Raw genomic sequence first — 14,382 nt, forward strand, 5'->3', positions numbered from 1 at the left:
GTTTATGAGGACCACACTTTATGTGTATTTTTCTGCCATGTACGTGTATGTAACTTTCTTGTTGAGACAACTCCATTTTTACTTACACACAATGTCCTTGGTCATCACAGGGCGCGATGGTTCACTGGGCTCCCCAAATCCTGCTCTGTTCTCAGCAGTGACTCTGAACTCATACTCTACTCCCTCATTCAGGCCTTGCACCTTGAAGCGCAGGTCAGGGACCGTCCTCTTACTGGCTCTCACCCATCTCATTCCTTTCTTCTCCTTCCTCTGTACACTATATCCTCTGATGTCACTTCCTCCATCCTGCACTGGTCTCTTCCATGAAATGGTGACAGCATTCCTGCTGATGTTTTCAATCTCTGGGGTTGAGGGTGGGCCTGGTGGACCTAAAGGGAAATAATTACATTATGGTCAGTTGCACTTTAAAATCTGAGATTTGAAATCATCTAATCATTATTCTGAAAAGATTCCATGCATCCAGTAATGAATTAAGTGTAATAATTAACTTAACTACAAAAAATTTCACCTGACAATGAGAAACACAGAACTGAAAAAGATGAGCCATGATAAACGCGTATAAACTAAATTAAACTTACGGAAACTGTCAACCATTTTGACTGGACCAGACTGGCTTGAGTCCCCAGTGCCATACTGGTTTATAGCAGACACTCTGAAGATGTACTCATTGCCCTTGATCAGTTTGTGGACTACATATCTGGAGTCTACGATGTTTTCTGCTATCTTGGTCCACTGCAGGCGGCCGGTCTCTCTCTTCTCAAGCATGTAGGACTTGATGGAGCAGCCTCCGTCCTCCTCTGGTGGAAGCCAGGTCAGAGTACACTTCTCAGCTGAAATGTTACTAGCTTCAATAGGGCCTGGAGGTCCGGGGATATCCAGGACCTTGACCTTTACGTGTTCTTCCTTAATGCCGAAGGGGTTGCTAGCAGTGATGGTGTACTCTCCTGTGTTCTTTCTACTAGCATACTTGATAGCCAAGGTGGAGGAGGTAGGAGTGCTGGTGATGGTGACAGTGTCAGAGGTCTTGAACTCACGGCCTGCTTTGGACCAGACAACAATGGGTGGGGGTTTGCCAACAATCTTGGAGGCTGAGATCACAATTGTGTCTCCTGCCCTGACCGATACACCATCCTTCATGTCTGGGTCAATAGTAATGGTCGGAGGCTCTGCACAGAAGACAGAAGCAAATTATAACAGTCTACAGACCTTATAAACTCAAATTTATGATAATATTTCTGACTTTTAAGGCCTGATGTATGTAAAACTAAGTACATCTTCATTTTGTATTACAGTAACATCAGCTTACCGTACTCATCCTTGCAGGTCAGAAGATCAGTAGGCTCTGAAGGAACACTGACAGCCCCAGCAGAGTTCTTAGCCCTGATCCTGAACTGATACTGAGATCCTTCGGTTAGGTCGGTGACAGTGAAGGCGCAATCTTGGATGTTGACATGGTTGGCCTTCATCCAGGCCTTACCGCCAGCCTCCAGCTTCTCCACCATGTAGCCAGTCAGCTTGTAGCCGCCGTCATACTTGGGAGCGGTCCACATCAGAGTGACTGTGGTCCTGGTGACATTGATCACGTCGGGCTTGCCAGGAGGATCTGACAGAACATAGCGAAAATACAACCAATGCTATTAAAAGCAGCATTTTTCATTCAAGTATGAGATGTAAAAAATTAACCCGATTGTAATGTAAACTAAAGAAGAATGATCTTTTCATGAGTTCAGAAAACACATTTCCAAAAGCTGTGAACTCACCAATAGGATCCAGGGCAACCACACCCTCAGTGGCCTTGCTCGCCTTTCCTAGGCCCGCCATGTTCATGGCCATTACCCTGAACTCGTACTCTAGTCCCTCTATCAGGCCAGTGACTCTGCACTCCTTCACTCTCAGAGGAGTCTTACTGGCTCGTTTCCACATCAGACTGTTCCTCTCCTTAAACTCCACATGATATCCTAGAGAGCACACAAAATCAGTTGGTCATCTGCTAATCGCTATTTGCTATTCCTTTCTGATTAGCTATAAATGGATATCCATCACAATCAGTTACCAGTAATTGTGGAGCCACCAGTATCCTTTGGATCAGCCCAGGTCAGGATGGCTGACTCGTGGCGGATGCTCGCAATCTCTGGAGGAGCAGGTGCCCCAGGCACATCTGGAGGCAGCAGAGAATGACAGAGTGATGGAGGGATTAGGAAAGAATGTAATAAACAGATGCAACACACAAGAGTGAGTCAAGGGGATAAAATCTTTACATGTCTGAAAGTGCCTGATCAATGTTTATGTCATCTTCACGAATAAAAATAATCTTATGTATTCAATTTTGGGGGAAAAATAGCCAAAACAAAGATGATTTCACTAGAAATATTCTAGAAACGACCATTAGTATCTTAAAATAAGACTACTACACTAGAATCTGGAAAATGTCTGGAAAACTATTGAAAAATGTTCTTTTGGGAGCAGGTAAAATAATTTCACCTTATTAACTGACTTTTGAGAATTGATATAAAGTCCCCCTCAACAGATTGAATGTTTGGGCTTCATTGTGCAGCATGATGTATGTCCAGAGTTTGACAAAACAAGGCTGTTTTCACATTCATCAGCTGAAAGTGGAAAGTTTCTGCCCATTGAAAATCTGATTTTAGGGGGCGAGCCGATGAGTATGATTTGTGACATTACAACTAGTTTAGAAGCCAATTGTGAACCAATATGCAATTTACACAAGTCTGGCGTAGAAACTTGAAGCCTCCAGTGCGTATACACTGAGAACAGACTTTGCAGTGAAGTAGAAGACATCTTGTGTCCAGTAGTTAAACTTCTGAGATGATATATATATATATGCATATTTTTAGATGCCTCTCTAAAGATTTTAACATGGTAGTTATACTTTTTTTATCAGGCATTATTGTTCCAAACAGAGTATTTCTCAATACATAGGGATCTTAATACAGAGGATCTTTAAGAAATGTTTAGGGCTCAGTAATGGACTTCACAACATTAACATTTTAGATTTTGAGCGTACCACTGTTTCTGAAACAGTGAAGTGAAAGTAGTAAACACAGACTAACAAGAGACTATAAAAGACGTGATTGCTTTTGAACTAACATTAATTAGGAGGGTGATACTCACTGAATGGATGCTGGGCGATGACCGGATCTGACCTCAGATACTCTCCAACCCCATACTTGTTCTCAGCGAATACTCTGAAGATGTACTCCACTCCATCGTGGAGGCGGATCACCCTCATGGTGGTCTTCTGAATTGCTGAAGCCACTGTGGCCCACTTGTTGTCTGTCGTCCTCCTCTTTTCTACAATGTAGTTGGACACCTCTGCACCGCCATCATCTTTGGGTGGCTCCCATTCCAGGGTGATGCCGTCTGCAGTGATCTCGTCAAACTTGATAGGTCCGGTGCAGATGCCCGGTTTGCCTACCACCTTGAGCTGGAACTTGCAGTCCTTGGAGCCAGCGCTGTTTCTGACATTGATGGTGTAGGTTTCAGCGTCTCCTCTCTGGCAGTCCCTGATCAGCAGGGTGGTGATGCCCTGAGACGCCTCCACGCACATCCGACCGGTGTCTCCCAGGGCTACATCACCCTTCTTCCATGTGGCAGTGGGGTAGGGTACACCACTGATGGGGATGTTGATACGTGTGGTACTGCCCTCCTTCACCACATAGCAACCATCATGCAGGCTGCTCAAGTTGCAGTCAGGCAGCACTGAAGTCAGAAGGAAATGGCACGTCAGAAAATAGATGGAAATACAACACAAATAATACATTTCATTTTTTAGCAAAAAAGCAGTTATAACTAGCAACATTAGTGATTAAGCTACATGGGAATCTGACAGTATTTTTTTACCAAACTGGTCCTTGGCAACAACGGCAAGGTCGGTAGGTGGTCCCTCTCCAGACTCGTTGAGTGCCTTGACTCTGAACAAGTACTCCTTGCCCTCGGTGAGCTCGCTGACAGTGTGTGAGGTATTCTTGCCCTTCATGATCTGTTTCCACTTCTCCTCGCCTTCACTCTGCTCTAGGATGTAGGCGCTGACGTGACTGATGCCATCACCGACGGGCTTCTTCCAGCCCAGGGTGATCGAGTCCTTGGTGATCTTCTTAGCTTTGAAGTCCATCACGGGACCAGGTTGTTCTGAAGAGGGAAAGAGTGGGTCAAAACTGAGCATGTGGTTTGTATTAAACCAGATGTGTTAAATATAGACGAGACTGTAGGACTCATGATGGGTTTTCTTTTGTCTCAGATTTGTGTTATTCTTGTAGCTTTTTCCTGACTTTGGCATGTCTTGGTCACCAATCTGGAGCATTACTCTTAGGTCCAGCTCTGTTTTCAGTTTTGTTTGCCTTTTTATTTTTTGGTTCAGTTGCAGTCAGAGAAGTAGCTGCTAGGGTTGTTGGAACGAATCTTGGGATTTGAATATAAATGGAATAGTAAAAAAATTTATAATAATCAAATGCCAAAATTACTATTCAAATGTATATTTCTTTATATAAATGTGTTGGCTAACGCTAGTGAATCTCTCCCTTCTTGCCTTGATCTACCTGCATGTGAAAATGAAATGCTTGAAAATAACGTTTTCTGAATCACAATCTCATGTTCAACGTGTTAACATAACCTCACAATATCAGAAATGGCAGAAAGCAATGCAGATGCACCTACGGAGATCACCACTCCTGATAACTTAAGAAGCGCTGTGTGAAAAGTTTTTGGACTTCCATCAATAAATGGAAAAATAACAAATAAAGATATAGTAATCTGCAGAATATGCAAGGTCTGAATTAAATATCACTCAACAATGAGCAACCTGAGGGTACACCTGATAACATCACACTCTGGCCTGAGATTTATTTAACCACTAAATTATAAAAGTACTACTAGTCTAATAACTACTCGAAAATAATGCCCTTCATACTCTCTACTGTACTCTATTCTAAAATACTCTGCTGTACAAAAAAGGGTCTATTCTAATTCACAAAACAACAATCAGCTGTTGTTAGCCCTTTCATCATCAAAGTTAATATAAACCTGGATGATGATTCTGGTTTATATTATAAAATTATTTCTGCAAGTATAATGTAGCTACCTGAGGCCCGGATGCTGCCAGGGGTCTCACAGCCCTCTCCGATGCCGTAGGCGTTTTCAGCCAGCACTCTGAAGCAGTAGGCTTGTCCTGCCTCCAGGTTAGTGATCCTGAATGACGGCTTCAGACATGCTGCCGACACACATGTCCATGCCTTCCTCTCGGCCAGACGCTTCTCCACAATGTAGTTCTTGACTGGGCCTCCACCGTCAATCAGTGGGGCATCCCAGGTGATGAAGGCATGGTTTCTGGAGGTCTCCTTGACAATCAGGTTTGTAGGCGGTCCAGGAGAATCTGGGGAGAGAAGCATTATTGTTCAAAGCATCTGTTAACTAAACTGAAATACAAAATAGGTCACAGTCAGACACACATGATGGGAATACAAATATGTTTTCATGATTGTGGGAATTTCTTGTGGGTGAAAAAGTTTAAAATTTCCAACTTGAGCTGATTTTGTATACTATTTTACATATTCTCATACAATATTTCTGAAAGTTCTTGTCAGTCTTTGACAGACAGTCTTACCAAGGACCTTGACAACAATGGTGTAGCTCTTGGAGCCACTGCTGTTCTCGAGCGACAAGACGTATTTGCCAGCATCATATCTGTTAACATCTTCAACCATCAGCAGCGTGTCCCACTCTGACGTCTTGATCAGCACACCCTGCCTCTCCGATAGGTTGGCGTCCACCTTGGTCCATGTCACTTTAGGCGCCGGGCGTCCTCTCAGGGGAACATAGACCCTCATGGTGACACCCACTCTAAGAACCAACGCCTTTCTCAGGTCGGCGTCCAGCTCAGCTTCAGGAGCGACTGAAGGAGACACAGAGGGATCACTCATTAGGGATAGCTATTTCTTTGTCAATTTTGACAGGAGGATTTTAATTTCTATGACCAATTCAGTGTCATTTTTAAGTTACCATAGAAGCTACCATAGCTAGCACACAGCTAGCATAAATTAATCAAGTTTACTAAGAATGGTCAATACTGTGAATAAATGTTTGCTGTTTTGTTAAGTGATAAAGTTTCATGATATAAGTAAACAATCATTGACCTAATACCAAATATTTCCAAGATGCTAAATGCTGTTCCTTCCACCAGGTCCATTTGTTTTCCACTACCATTTCACCTCAGAACACTTTATCACTGTTACAATTTGGACTTTTACAATAGAGCATGAGGAAGATGCTCCACCTTGTGTATTTTCCTAGCATGTTGTCTGACTAATGTTTTTTAGCGAGCTAAGCCAGTTAAATTGTCAGCTACCATACATCAAGAGTCAGCAATTTTCTTTTTCGATTTCTCATGAATAGGCATTCAATTCTACAGATGTTTCGTCATGATAATGTGGCCTTTTACAGAAACTAACATGTTAAATAGGCTGCATTTATATAGTTCCTTTCTAGTCTTCCGACCACCATGGCACTTTCCACTATATGCAAACATTCACCCATTCACACACACATTCATACACTGATGGCAGATGCTGCCATACAAGATGCCAACCTGCTCATCAGGAGTTCTAACGTTCATTCACACACACTCACACACTGACGTGCTCCTTCAGGAGCAATTTGGGGCTCAGTATATTGCCCATGGACACTTTGACATGCTGACCGGGGATTGAACCGCTGATTTTCCGATTAATAAACAACTTCTTCTACCTTTTGAGCCGCCCCTGTGAGCTACATTTAAATCAAAAAAAGTACATTTTTAATTTTACTTCTTTGAAAAAACATTAGAGTTATTTAATTGGATGCAGATTGTAACCAACTGCGTTTTGCGTATTTTGGTGGATTTTACATCACGCAAATCCAGAATTTCTAAATATATCCTTAGTTCTCCTTAGTTGTGCCCTCTAGTGGAATCCTCCAGTAACATGCAAAGTACATAGGCGTGTATGTGAACAATTTACAATAACGACACATCCAGTTGTCTAACACAAACGCATGATTAAAAAGCAAGTAGATTTCCAGCCTAAGATTAATAATGATTCCATCAATGATCTGGTGATGTCCATCCATATTATGTTTGTACTGCACTGAGTCACTCAGTAGTGTTAAAAGGTAAAATTCTTGATTCACGTGACTTCATGTGAGGTTATTTACTAAATGAAGTGGTATAATAAACAGTAGAGGAACATACTGAGGATGTCCTTGGGCATGTGGTTTCCAGGGACCTCACTGGGGTCACTGTAGCCAATCTTGTTGACAGCGGTGACTCTGAACTGGTACTCAGTGTTGTCCATCAGACCAGTCACCAGGAACTTGGTGGCCTGGAGTTTCTTGGGGACATTGCACTTGGTCCAGTTCTCTCCATCGGCTAGCTTATACTCCACCAGGTAGCCAATGATTTCACATCCACCGTCGTATGCCGGTTTGGTCCAGCTAAGGCTTATGGAGCTCTTGGTGGAGTCCACCACCTTGGGGAAGGCAGGTGGGCCGGGAGGATCTGGAGAAGAATCACGTTGACATAGATGTTATTATTTTTGTTAGTTAGTTTTGTTAGTTGCAGTCCTGTCTGAAGCATTTTAAGTTTGTCCTTCCACTTTTGCGTGTGTAATTTAAAGCAGGTACTCACAGACTGGGTCGACAGCCAGCGCAGCGTTGGATGCGTCACTGGGTTTACCCAGCCCGGCCTTGTTCATGGCAATGACTCTGAACTCATACTCTGAGCCCTCAGTTAGCTGAGCAGCCTTGAGGGTCCTGTCGATGACCGGCCGGCGGTTGACTTTAGCCCAGGTCAGCTCAGTGGCTTCGCGTTTCTCCAACATGTAGCCAAGGATGGTGGCCCTGCCATCATTGGCTGGCGCCTTCCAGCTGACTGTCATGGAGTCCTTGGTTATGTTGGTGATGACAGGCGGCTCACAGGGACCGGGGACGTCTGAGGGACAAGACAACGTCATAATGATCTCCCACAATGATAAGGTCAGAGTTTGATTATATCATATCTCATGAAGGGGCAAAACATATATCAAATATTGAAAAACATGGTGAGTTAGGAAGGTTAACTTAAATGACTAAAACCAGGATTGATGAATGATTAACACTTTGGCCATATCACATCGTAAATGGTAAATGCTCATACTAGAGTGAAAACTGGAGATTGATAATCAATCAAATCTAATTGTTTTCCATTTTATTGATTTAAGACAGCGAACACATCAACTATAATATACATCAACTATTTTTTTCATTTAAATTTTTTCCAACAATGAACAACCTATAACATGATTTTAAGTTTGAAAAAGTTGAAGTAGTCATTAGTTATTGTGGAAAACTATGTTTTCCCGCAGTATCTGTGAATTTTTAAATACAGTACAATCTGAGTTTTTGAGAATTCATACTTAGTGACAATTAAAGGAACTGCAGCTTAAGATGCTTAGTGTAGTACTCTGAACATACCGTACGGGTTCTTGACCATGACAGGGTCAGTCATGACGGGGTCTCCCACACCATACTGGTTCTCAGCGCTCACTCTGAACTGGTACTCGTGTCCCTCGATGAGTTTCTCCACTGAGCAGTCAGTGATGTGTCCATGAATGTTAGAGGTGACCTGCGCCCAGTTGGCCCTGCTGGTCTCACGCTTCTCGATGATGTAGTTGGTGATCTCAGAGCCGCCATCTGCCAGTGGAGGTTCCCACCGCAGCTTAACACGGTCAGCAAACACCTTAGCAGTTTTCACTGAGGCTGGAGGGCCTGGTTTGTCTGCAGGGGACACAGAGGGAGATAGTTTGTTTATTTGTACAAGAAAAATGATGAGAAACAAATAAAACAATAAAATAATAGTACAACTAACTTACCAAGAACCTTGACCTTGATAGTAGCATACTTGCTACCGTTGATGTTCTCAGCAGTGATAGAATAGTCTCCAGATTCCTTCCTGGTGACGGCATAGAGCTCCAGTATGTGGATGTGTTTCTTTTGGGTCATCTTCATTCCCTCCGCAAGGACCAGAGGTGCTCCGTCTCTCTTCCAGCTCACCTTGGGCAGGGGCTTCCCAAACACCTCAGCATCAAGGAAGACATTTTCTCCAGCTTTCAACACAATCAGGTTCTTCATGTTGATGCCCAGCTCCACACGAGGAGGAACTGCAAAGGTAGAGGAGACAAAATAATCAAGATTATTTATCAATCATTTAATCTCAGTTACAGTGCTCCTTGGTGTGTGGAATCGTACCATTCTCAGCAATGACAGGAATCGGGTCGGACAACTCGGATGGAAGGCTGATGTTAACAGCGGTCTTGGCGATAACTCTAAATTGATACTGCTGCCCCTCTTCCAGGCCAGTCACCACATAACTTTCTGTCTGGATGTTCATGCAGTTGGCGTTGCAGCGCTTCCACTTCTCCTCCGGAAGCTTTGCGTACTCCATGTAATAGCCAATCAGCTTGCTGCCACCATCATGCTTGGGTCGGCTCCATACCAATGACACAGAGTGTTTGGTCACATCCATGGGCTCAGGTTTACCTGGTGGGTCTGGATGGAAAGAAACAAAGGTTTGAAAACTCAGTCATGGCATCTGAACAAAGAAGAATGAGGTTGAGGTTGAGTGTACAAGAGTGTGAACCTGGTTGGTGTCACTGGCCTGATAATTAAATTTCCCATGCATTTATTTTTTTAACTTTCCAAAACAAATACACCATTTTGAAATTGTGAGATGGTTATTCAATTATCAGCTGAAGAATGTTTTCATACCGACAGCAGTCCTGGCGGTGATGATGTCGGTCTGTTTGCAAGGTTTGCCTTGTCCGGCCAAGTTGAGGGCCGACACCCTGAAGGTGTACTCCAAGCCCTCAATCAGGCCAGTGCAGGTGTACTGGGTGGCTCTGATTACTGACTCGTTGGCTTTGACCCACAGCAGGCTGTTCCTCTCCTTCTTCTCAATGCAGTATCCAGTGATGGGGCTGCCACCATCGATGCTGGGACACTCCCACGACAGGATGACAAAGTCTTTGTTGATCTTGTTAATTTGCAGGTTTCTGGGCTCGCTGGGAGGATCTAGATGGAAAACAAAAACAGTCAGTCCACAGGTTCATTTAGAATGATAGAGTCTAAAGTCCTGCTTCTGAACCTGTTCATTACAGCCACAATATGAAAGTATTTTACAGTACAAAACAACATATTGAGGGCTTAAGTATTCTTAGAACTTTAACAGTAAAGCAGTAAGTTAAAAGTGTAAAGTTCAGACTCACCAAATGGATATCTGGCAATCATCTTCTCAGAGTAGATGGGCGCAGAGATGCCAAACCTGTTCTCGGCACGGACTCGGAAGCCGTACTCCTTGCCAGTTGTCAGTTTGGTCATTCTGAAGCTGGTCTTGGTGCAGGATGAGGACACAGTGATCCAGTCGCCCTGGCTGACATCACACTTCTCCACAATGTAGTTGGTGATGTTGCTGCCACCATCCTCCTGTGGAGAGTTCCAGAGCAGCGTGCAGGCATCGATGTCCTGCTCAGTGATCTCCAGAGGAGCTTCAGGGGGTCCAGGGATGTCTACAGAGACAAAGAGGATGAATTGCTGATCTTGTACACAACCAATAAATAATTTGTTTATCATTCACATTAGTTGTATAGGCAGGTAGTGGGTTGTTCCTCCATATTCATCTGTCCAGGCTGTCTTAACAGTGCAGTTCTATATGGGAAATTATTGTTAAAATGAAAAGGTCCTGAGTAAAATTTGTATTTTAAAATACTATTGTAAATACTATCTGCAATTGCTGTAAACAGAATAATCTACTGAGCTCTTTTTAGTTTAGAACCAGCAGGTTTTACAGTGTCTGTCATTCAAACCAACCCATGACGATGACTCTGAGGATCTGGTTGATCTTGGCGGTGCTGTTCTCGGCTGACAAGCTATAGTAGCCACTGTCTGCTCTTGTCACATTCTTTACGATGAGTGTGCAGGTCGTCAGCGTCTTGACAACAGACAGACGATCAGAGGTCAGCACATCCTCGTTGCCCTGCTTCCACTTGCAGAATGGAGCAGGTTTACCCGCCACAATGGCCTCGACCACCATCTTGGATCCAGCTCTGACTGTCACAATGTCAGGCATGATAATCTTAGGAGCCACTGGAAGGAAGAAAAAGAATAAAAGAGTTACTTGATTTTACTCTTACCGTTTCTATGCATGTGGGAATATAAAGTTAAATATTTCAGTCAGTAATCAGTCTTAAGTTAATTATAAATTGAGGTAGATTTTTAAGCTGGTCTACTCACTGAGCTGCTCTTTGACCTCAAACACTCCCTCTGCCTCTCGGGCCAGGCTGACTCCTGCTGAGTTCCTGGCTGCTACTCTGAACCTGTACTTCTTTCCTTCCTTCAGACCGACCACGACAATAGTCAGGTCTTTCACCACAGAATAAGGTGTCCACTTGTCCTCTGGTGCGTCTTCCTCCTGGTAGTCCACCACATAACCATTGATCTTGGCTCCTCCATCTCTGAGTGGCTTCAGCCAGCCCAGAGTGGCACTGTTCTTGGTTATTTCCAACACGTCCATCTTCTTTGGAGGGTCTGGCTCACCTGAGCACCACACAAAGCAGGTGTTAGAAAGGAAACACAAGAAGAAGCAGAGAAATACAAGGAGATGACAGTGTTCATTTTTAAATTCCCTTTAAATGTAATGATATACAAAAAGACTTTGAAGCCTGAGTGACATGTTAAAGTAGAACCAAACACCTTCACTGATGGGTTTATACTTCCACTAATGAGATATTTTGTAAATCCCCTGCCATGCTAAACTTTGTTGATAAAATCCTTGCTGACACTCACTGATGGGATCGACAGCCAGGTAGGACTTGGGTGAGTCCTGAGGAACTCCAATGCCGTACTTGTTGCAGGCCATGACTCTGAAGTAGTACTCGATACCAGGCGTCATGTTGGTCACCTTGAAGCTGGTCTTCTTCAGGTCCTCTGTGCACTTGGTCCAGGTTTTCCTGTCCACCTCACGTTTCTCCACGATGTAGTTGAGGATAGGGCTGCCGCCATCATTCTCTGGTGGCAACCAGGACAGCTGAGCTGTTGTCTTGGTGACGTCAGTAGCCTCCAGGCCACCAACAGGACCAGGAGTATCTACAGGGAATGAATTTGAGAATAACAAATTGTTTGATTTCCATCCTAATTAAGCATTTTTAAAAGAAAAGTTCTGTATAAACAATTTTGATATCATTCTTTGTTCCTCACCGAGGACTTTGACACGGACAAACACGGCCTTCTCCCCGGCAGAATTAGACAGAGTCAGCGAGTATTTTCCAGAATCTTCTCTGGTGCTCTCTGGGATGACCAGGAAGGACATGGTGTCAACCTGGTCCACGTGACCTCGGCGGATCACGTTGTCCACACCCAAACGCTTCCAGGTCACCTTGGGGGCGGGCCTTCCTCTGATGACGGCAAAGAGCCTAATTGGACAGCCAGCCCTGACGGCCAGGCCTTTCCTCAAACTGGCATCTAGGTCAATCTCTGGAGCCTCTGTTGCCATGGAAACATTAATGTTGAGATCATTAAACGACTGAATGTTATTGACATTTATCACGTACAAGGTACATCCATTTATTTGGACACGGTTTCAGTAAACCTTCATTCTTACCCAGGATCTCCTTGGGGGACACGGCCTCCTTCAGGTAGGCATGACGTCCCCAGCCCACCTGGTTTTGGGCAGAGACCTTGAACTCGTACTCCAACTTCTCGTCCAGCTGACCGATGGTGAACTCTGTGAGGACCAGCGGGCCGTGGGTGTCAATCCTTTTCCAGCCCTCTGTGGGCTTCTCAGGGTCCGCCTCACTCTTTAGCCTCATGTCCAGGCTGTAGCCGATGATAGGGGCACCGCCATCATACACAGGTTTAGACCAGGACAGAGTGATGGAGGTCTTGGTGCTGTCGCCTACCTTCAGGCCCGCAGGGGGGCCAGGTGGCTCTGCAGGAAAGGACAATAAAACAGAGTTCAGTGAAAATACTTAAACACCAGAGAACACAGGGGTGAGGGTTAACGCCTTCAGTTCTATCAATGAAATGTTAAGCTTCCTGTGGTTTACATGTTCTCTGGCCTGAGCACAGGTCTGAAGAAAGTATTTGAGGATGTAAACTCAGCTGTGACAGCAACTCTAAACTCACCAATGGGATCTTTGGCTGCGACGGGTCTGCAGGGTTTGCTGGGCTCTCCCAGGCCGACCTCATTCTCGGCCTTCACTCTGAACTGATACTCGTGGTTGGGGATCAGGTTGGTGACTTTCATGCGTCTCTCTGAGATGGCGCTCTTGGTGCATGGCACCCAGCGAACTGCCCTCTTCTCTTTTCTCTCCAGGATGTAGCCAGTGATTGACTTCCCTCCATCGTTCTCAGGAGGAGCCCAGACCACCGTCATCTCATCTTTACTCACCTGCATGACAAAATTTTGAATAAGTGAATGTTTTTATAACTAGGATCATACCAGCTCTAATATTTTTGCATAATCCAAATTTATGAAAATAAATAAAACAGTGAGTCCTTACCTTTGTGACCTCAGGTGCCTCAGGGGGTCCAGGTTTGTTGAACTGAGTCTTGACAGTAACAGGCTTGCTCTCCATGGCGGGGCCAGTTCCCATCTTGTTCTCTGCCCTCACTCTGAAGATATACTCATTGGACTCCACCAGACGAGTGACGTTGCAGTACGGTGTGACCACAGAGGCAGAGTATGTGGACCAGACCATCCTCCTGGTCTCACATTTTTCCACAATGTAGCTGTCCACCTCGCAGCCTCCTTCATCCTCTGGAATATCCCACACCACTCTGCACTTGTCAGCTCCAATGCCAGTGATCCTGAGGTTCCTCACTGGGCCGGGGACGTCCAAGACGTTGACATTGGCGTATGCTGTAAATGTGCCAGCAGAGTTGGTGGCAGTGATAATATACTTTCCGGTGTCACTGCGTTTGGACTTGGTCAGGAGGAACTTGGAGTAGTCAGAGCCAGTCTCGTAGCTGATTCTGGGGTTATCTCCAACTGCCTTGTCTTTCTTCCACTTGACCTCAGGCTGGGGCTTTCCTCTCAGGCCAGCCTCTATCCTGACTGACTCTCCAGCCTTTACTGTCAGAGTTCCAGACAGCTTCAGGTCGATGACAGGCTTCTGGATTTCCTCCCTCACCAAAATATCGGCAAGTTTCACCCAAGCACTCTCCCCTCCTTCATTGACAGTCTGCACCCTGGATAATTAAGATTTATTATTAGAAACTTATTTATGTTACATAGGACAATAACATTTTTTCAAGTTTTCAAGTAATATTTCTAAGTAATGT

At 44.5% G+C, this 14,382-nt stretch overlaps 1 protein-coding gene across 1 annotated transcript in view; it reads right to left on the bottom strand.

Annotated features, from left to right (window-relative positions):
• The window catches only part of LOC137192242 (titin-like), a 79,240-nt gene that overhangs the window by 49,334 nt on the left and 15,524 nt on the right, over positions 1–14,382 (bottom strand). The window contains exons 21-43 of the mRNA XM_067602775.1: positions 13,602–14,289; positions 13,225–13,489; positions 12,701–13,027; positions 12,298–12,582; positions 11,887–12,186; positions 11,335–11,637; positions 10,912–11,187; positions 10,311–10,610; positions 9,814–10,116; positions 9,295–9,594; positions 8,919–9,206; positions 8,521–8,823; positions 7,697–7,999; positions 7,262–7,567; positions 5,642–5,929; positions 5,120–5,410; positions 3,883–4,170; positions 3,154–3,741; positions 2,075–2,179; positions 1,782–1,979; positions 1,328–1,624; positions 600–1,187; positions 87–389 (exon numbers count right to left, since the gene is read on the bottom strand). Of these exons, the coding sequence (XP_067458876.1) occupies positions 87–389; positions 600–1,187; positions 1,328–1,624; positions 1,782–1,979; positions 2,075–2,179; positions 3,154–3,741; positions 3,883–4,170; positions 5,120–5,410; positions 5,642–5,929; positions 7,262–7,567; positions 7,697–7,999; positions 8,521–8,823; positions 8,919–9,206; positions 9,295–9,594; positions 9,814–10,116; positions 10,311–10,610; positions 10,912–11,187; positions 11,335–11,637; positions 11,887–12,186; positions 12,298–12,582; positions 12,701–13,027; positions 13,225–13,489; positions 13,602–14,289 (7,493 nt within the window). The remainder of the gene's footprint in view (positions 1–86; positions 390–599; positions 1,188–1,327; positions 1,625–1,781; positions 1,980–2,074; positions 2,180–3,153; positions 3,742–3,882; positions 4,171–5,119; positions 5,411–5,641; positions 5,930–7,261; positions 7,568–7,696; positions 8,000–8,520; positions 8,824–8,918; positions 9,207–9,294; positions 9,595–9,813; positions 10,117–10,310; positions 10,611–10,911; positions 11,188–11,334; positions 11,638–11,886; positions 12,187–12,297; positions 12,583–12,700; positions 13,028–13,224; positions 13,490–13,601; positions 14,290–14,382) is intronic.

Source organism: Thunnus thynnus, chromosome 11 (genome assembly GCF_963924715.1).
Source record: "Thunnus thynnus chromosome 11, fThuThy2.1, whole genome shotgun sequence".
NCBI lineage: Eukaryota > Metazoa > Chordata > Actinopteri > Scombriformes > Scombridae > Thunnus > Thunnus thynnus.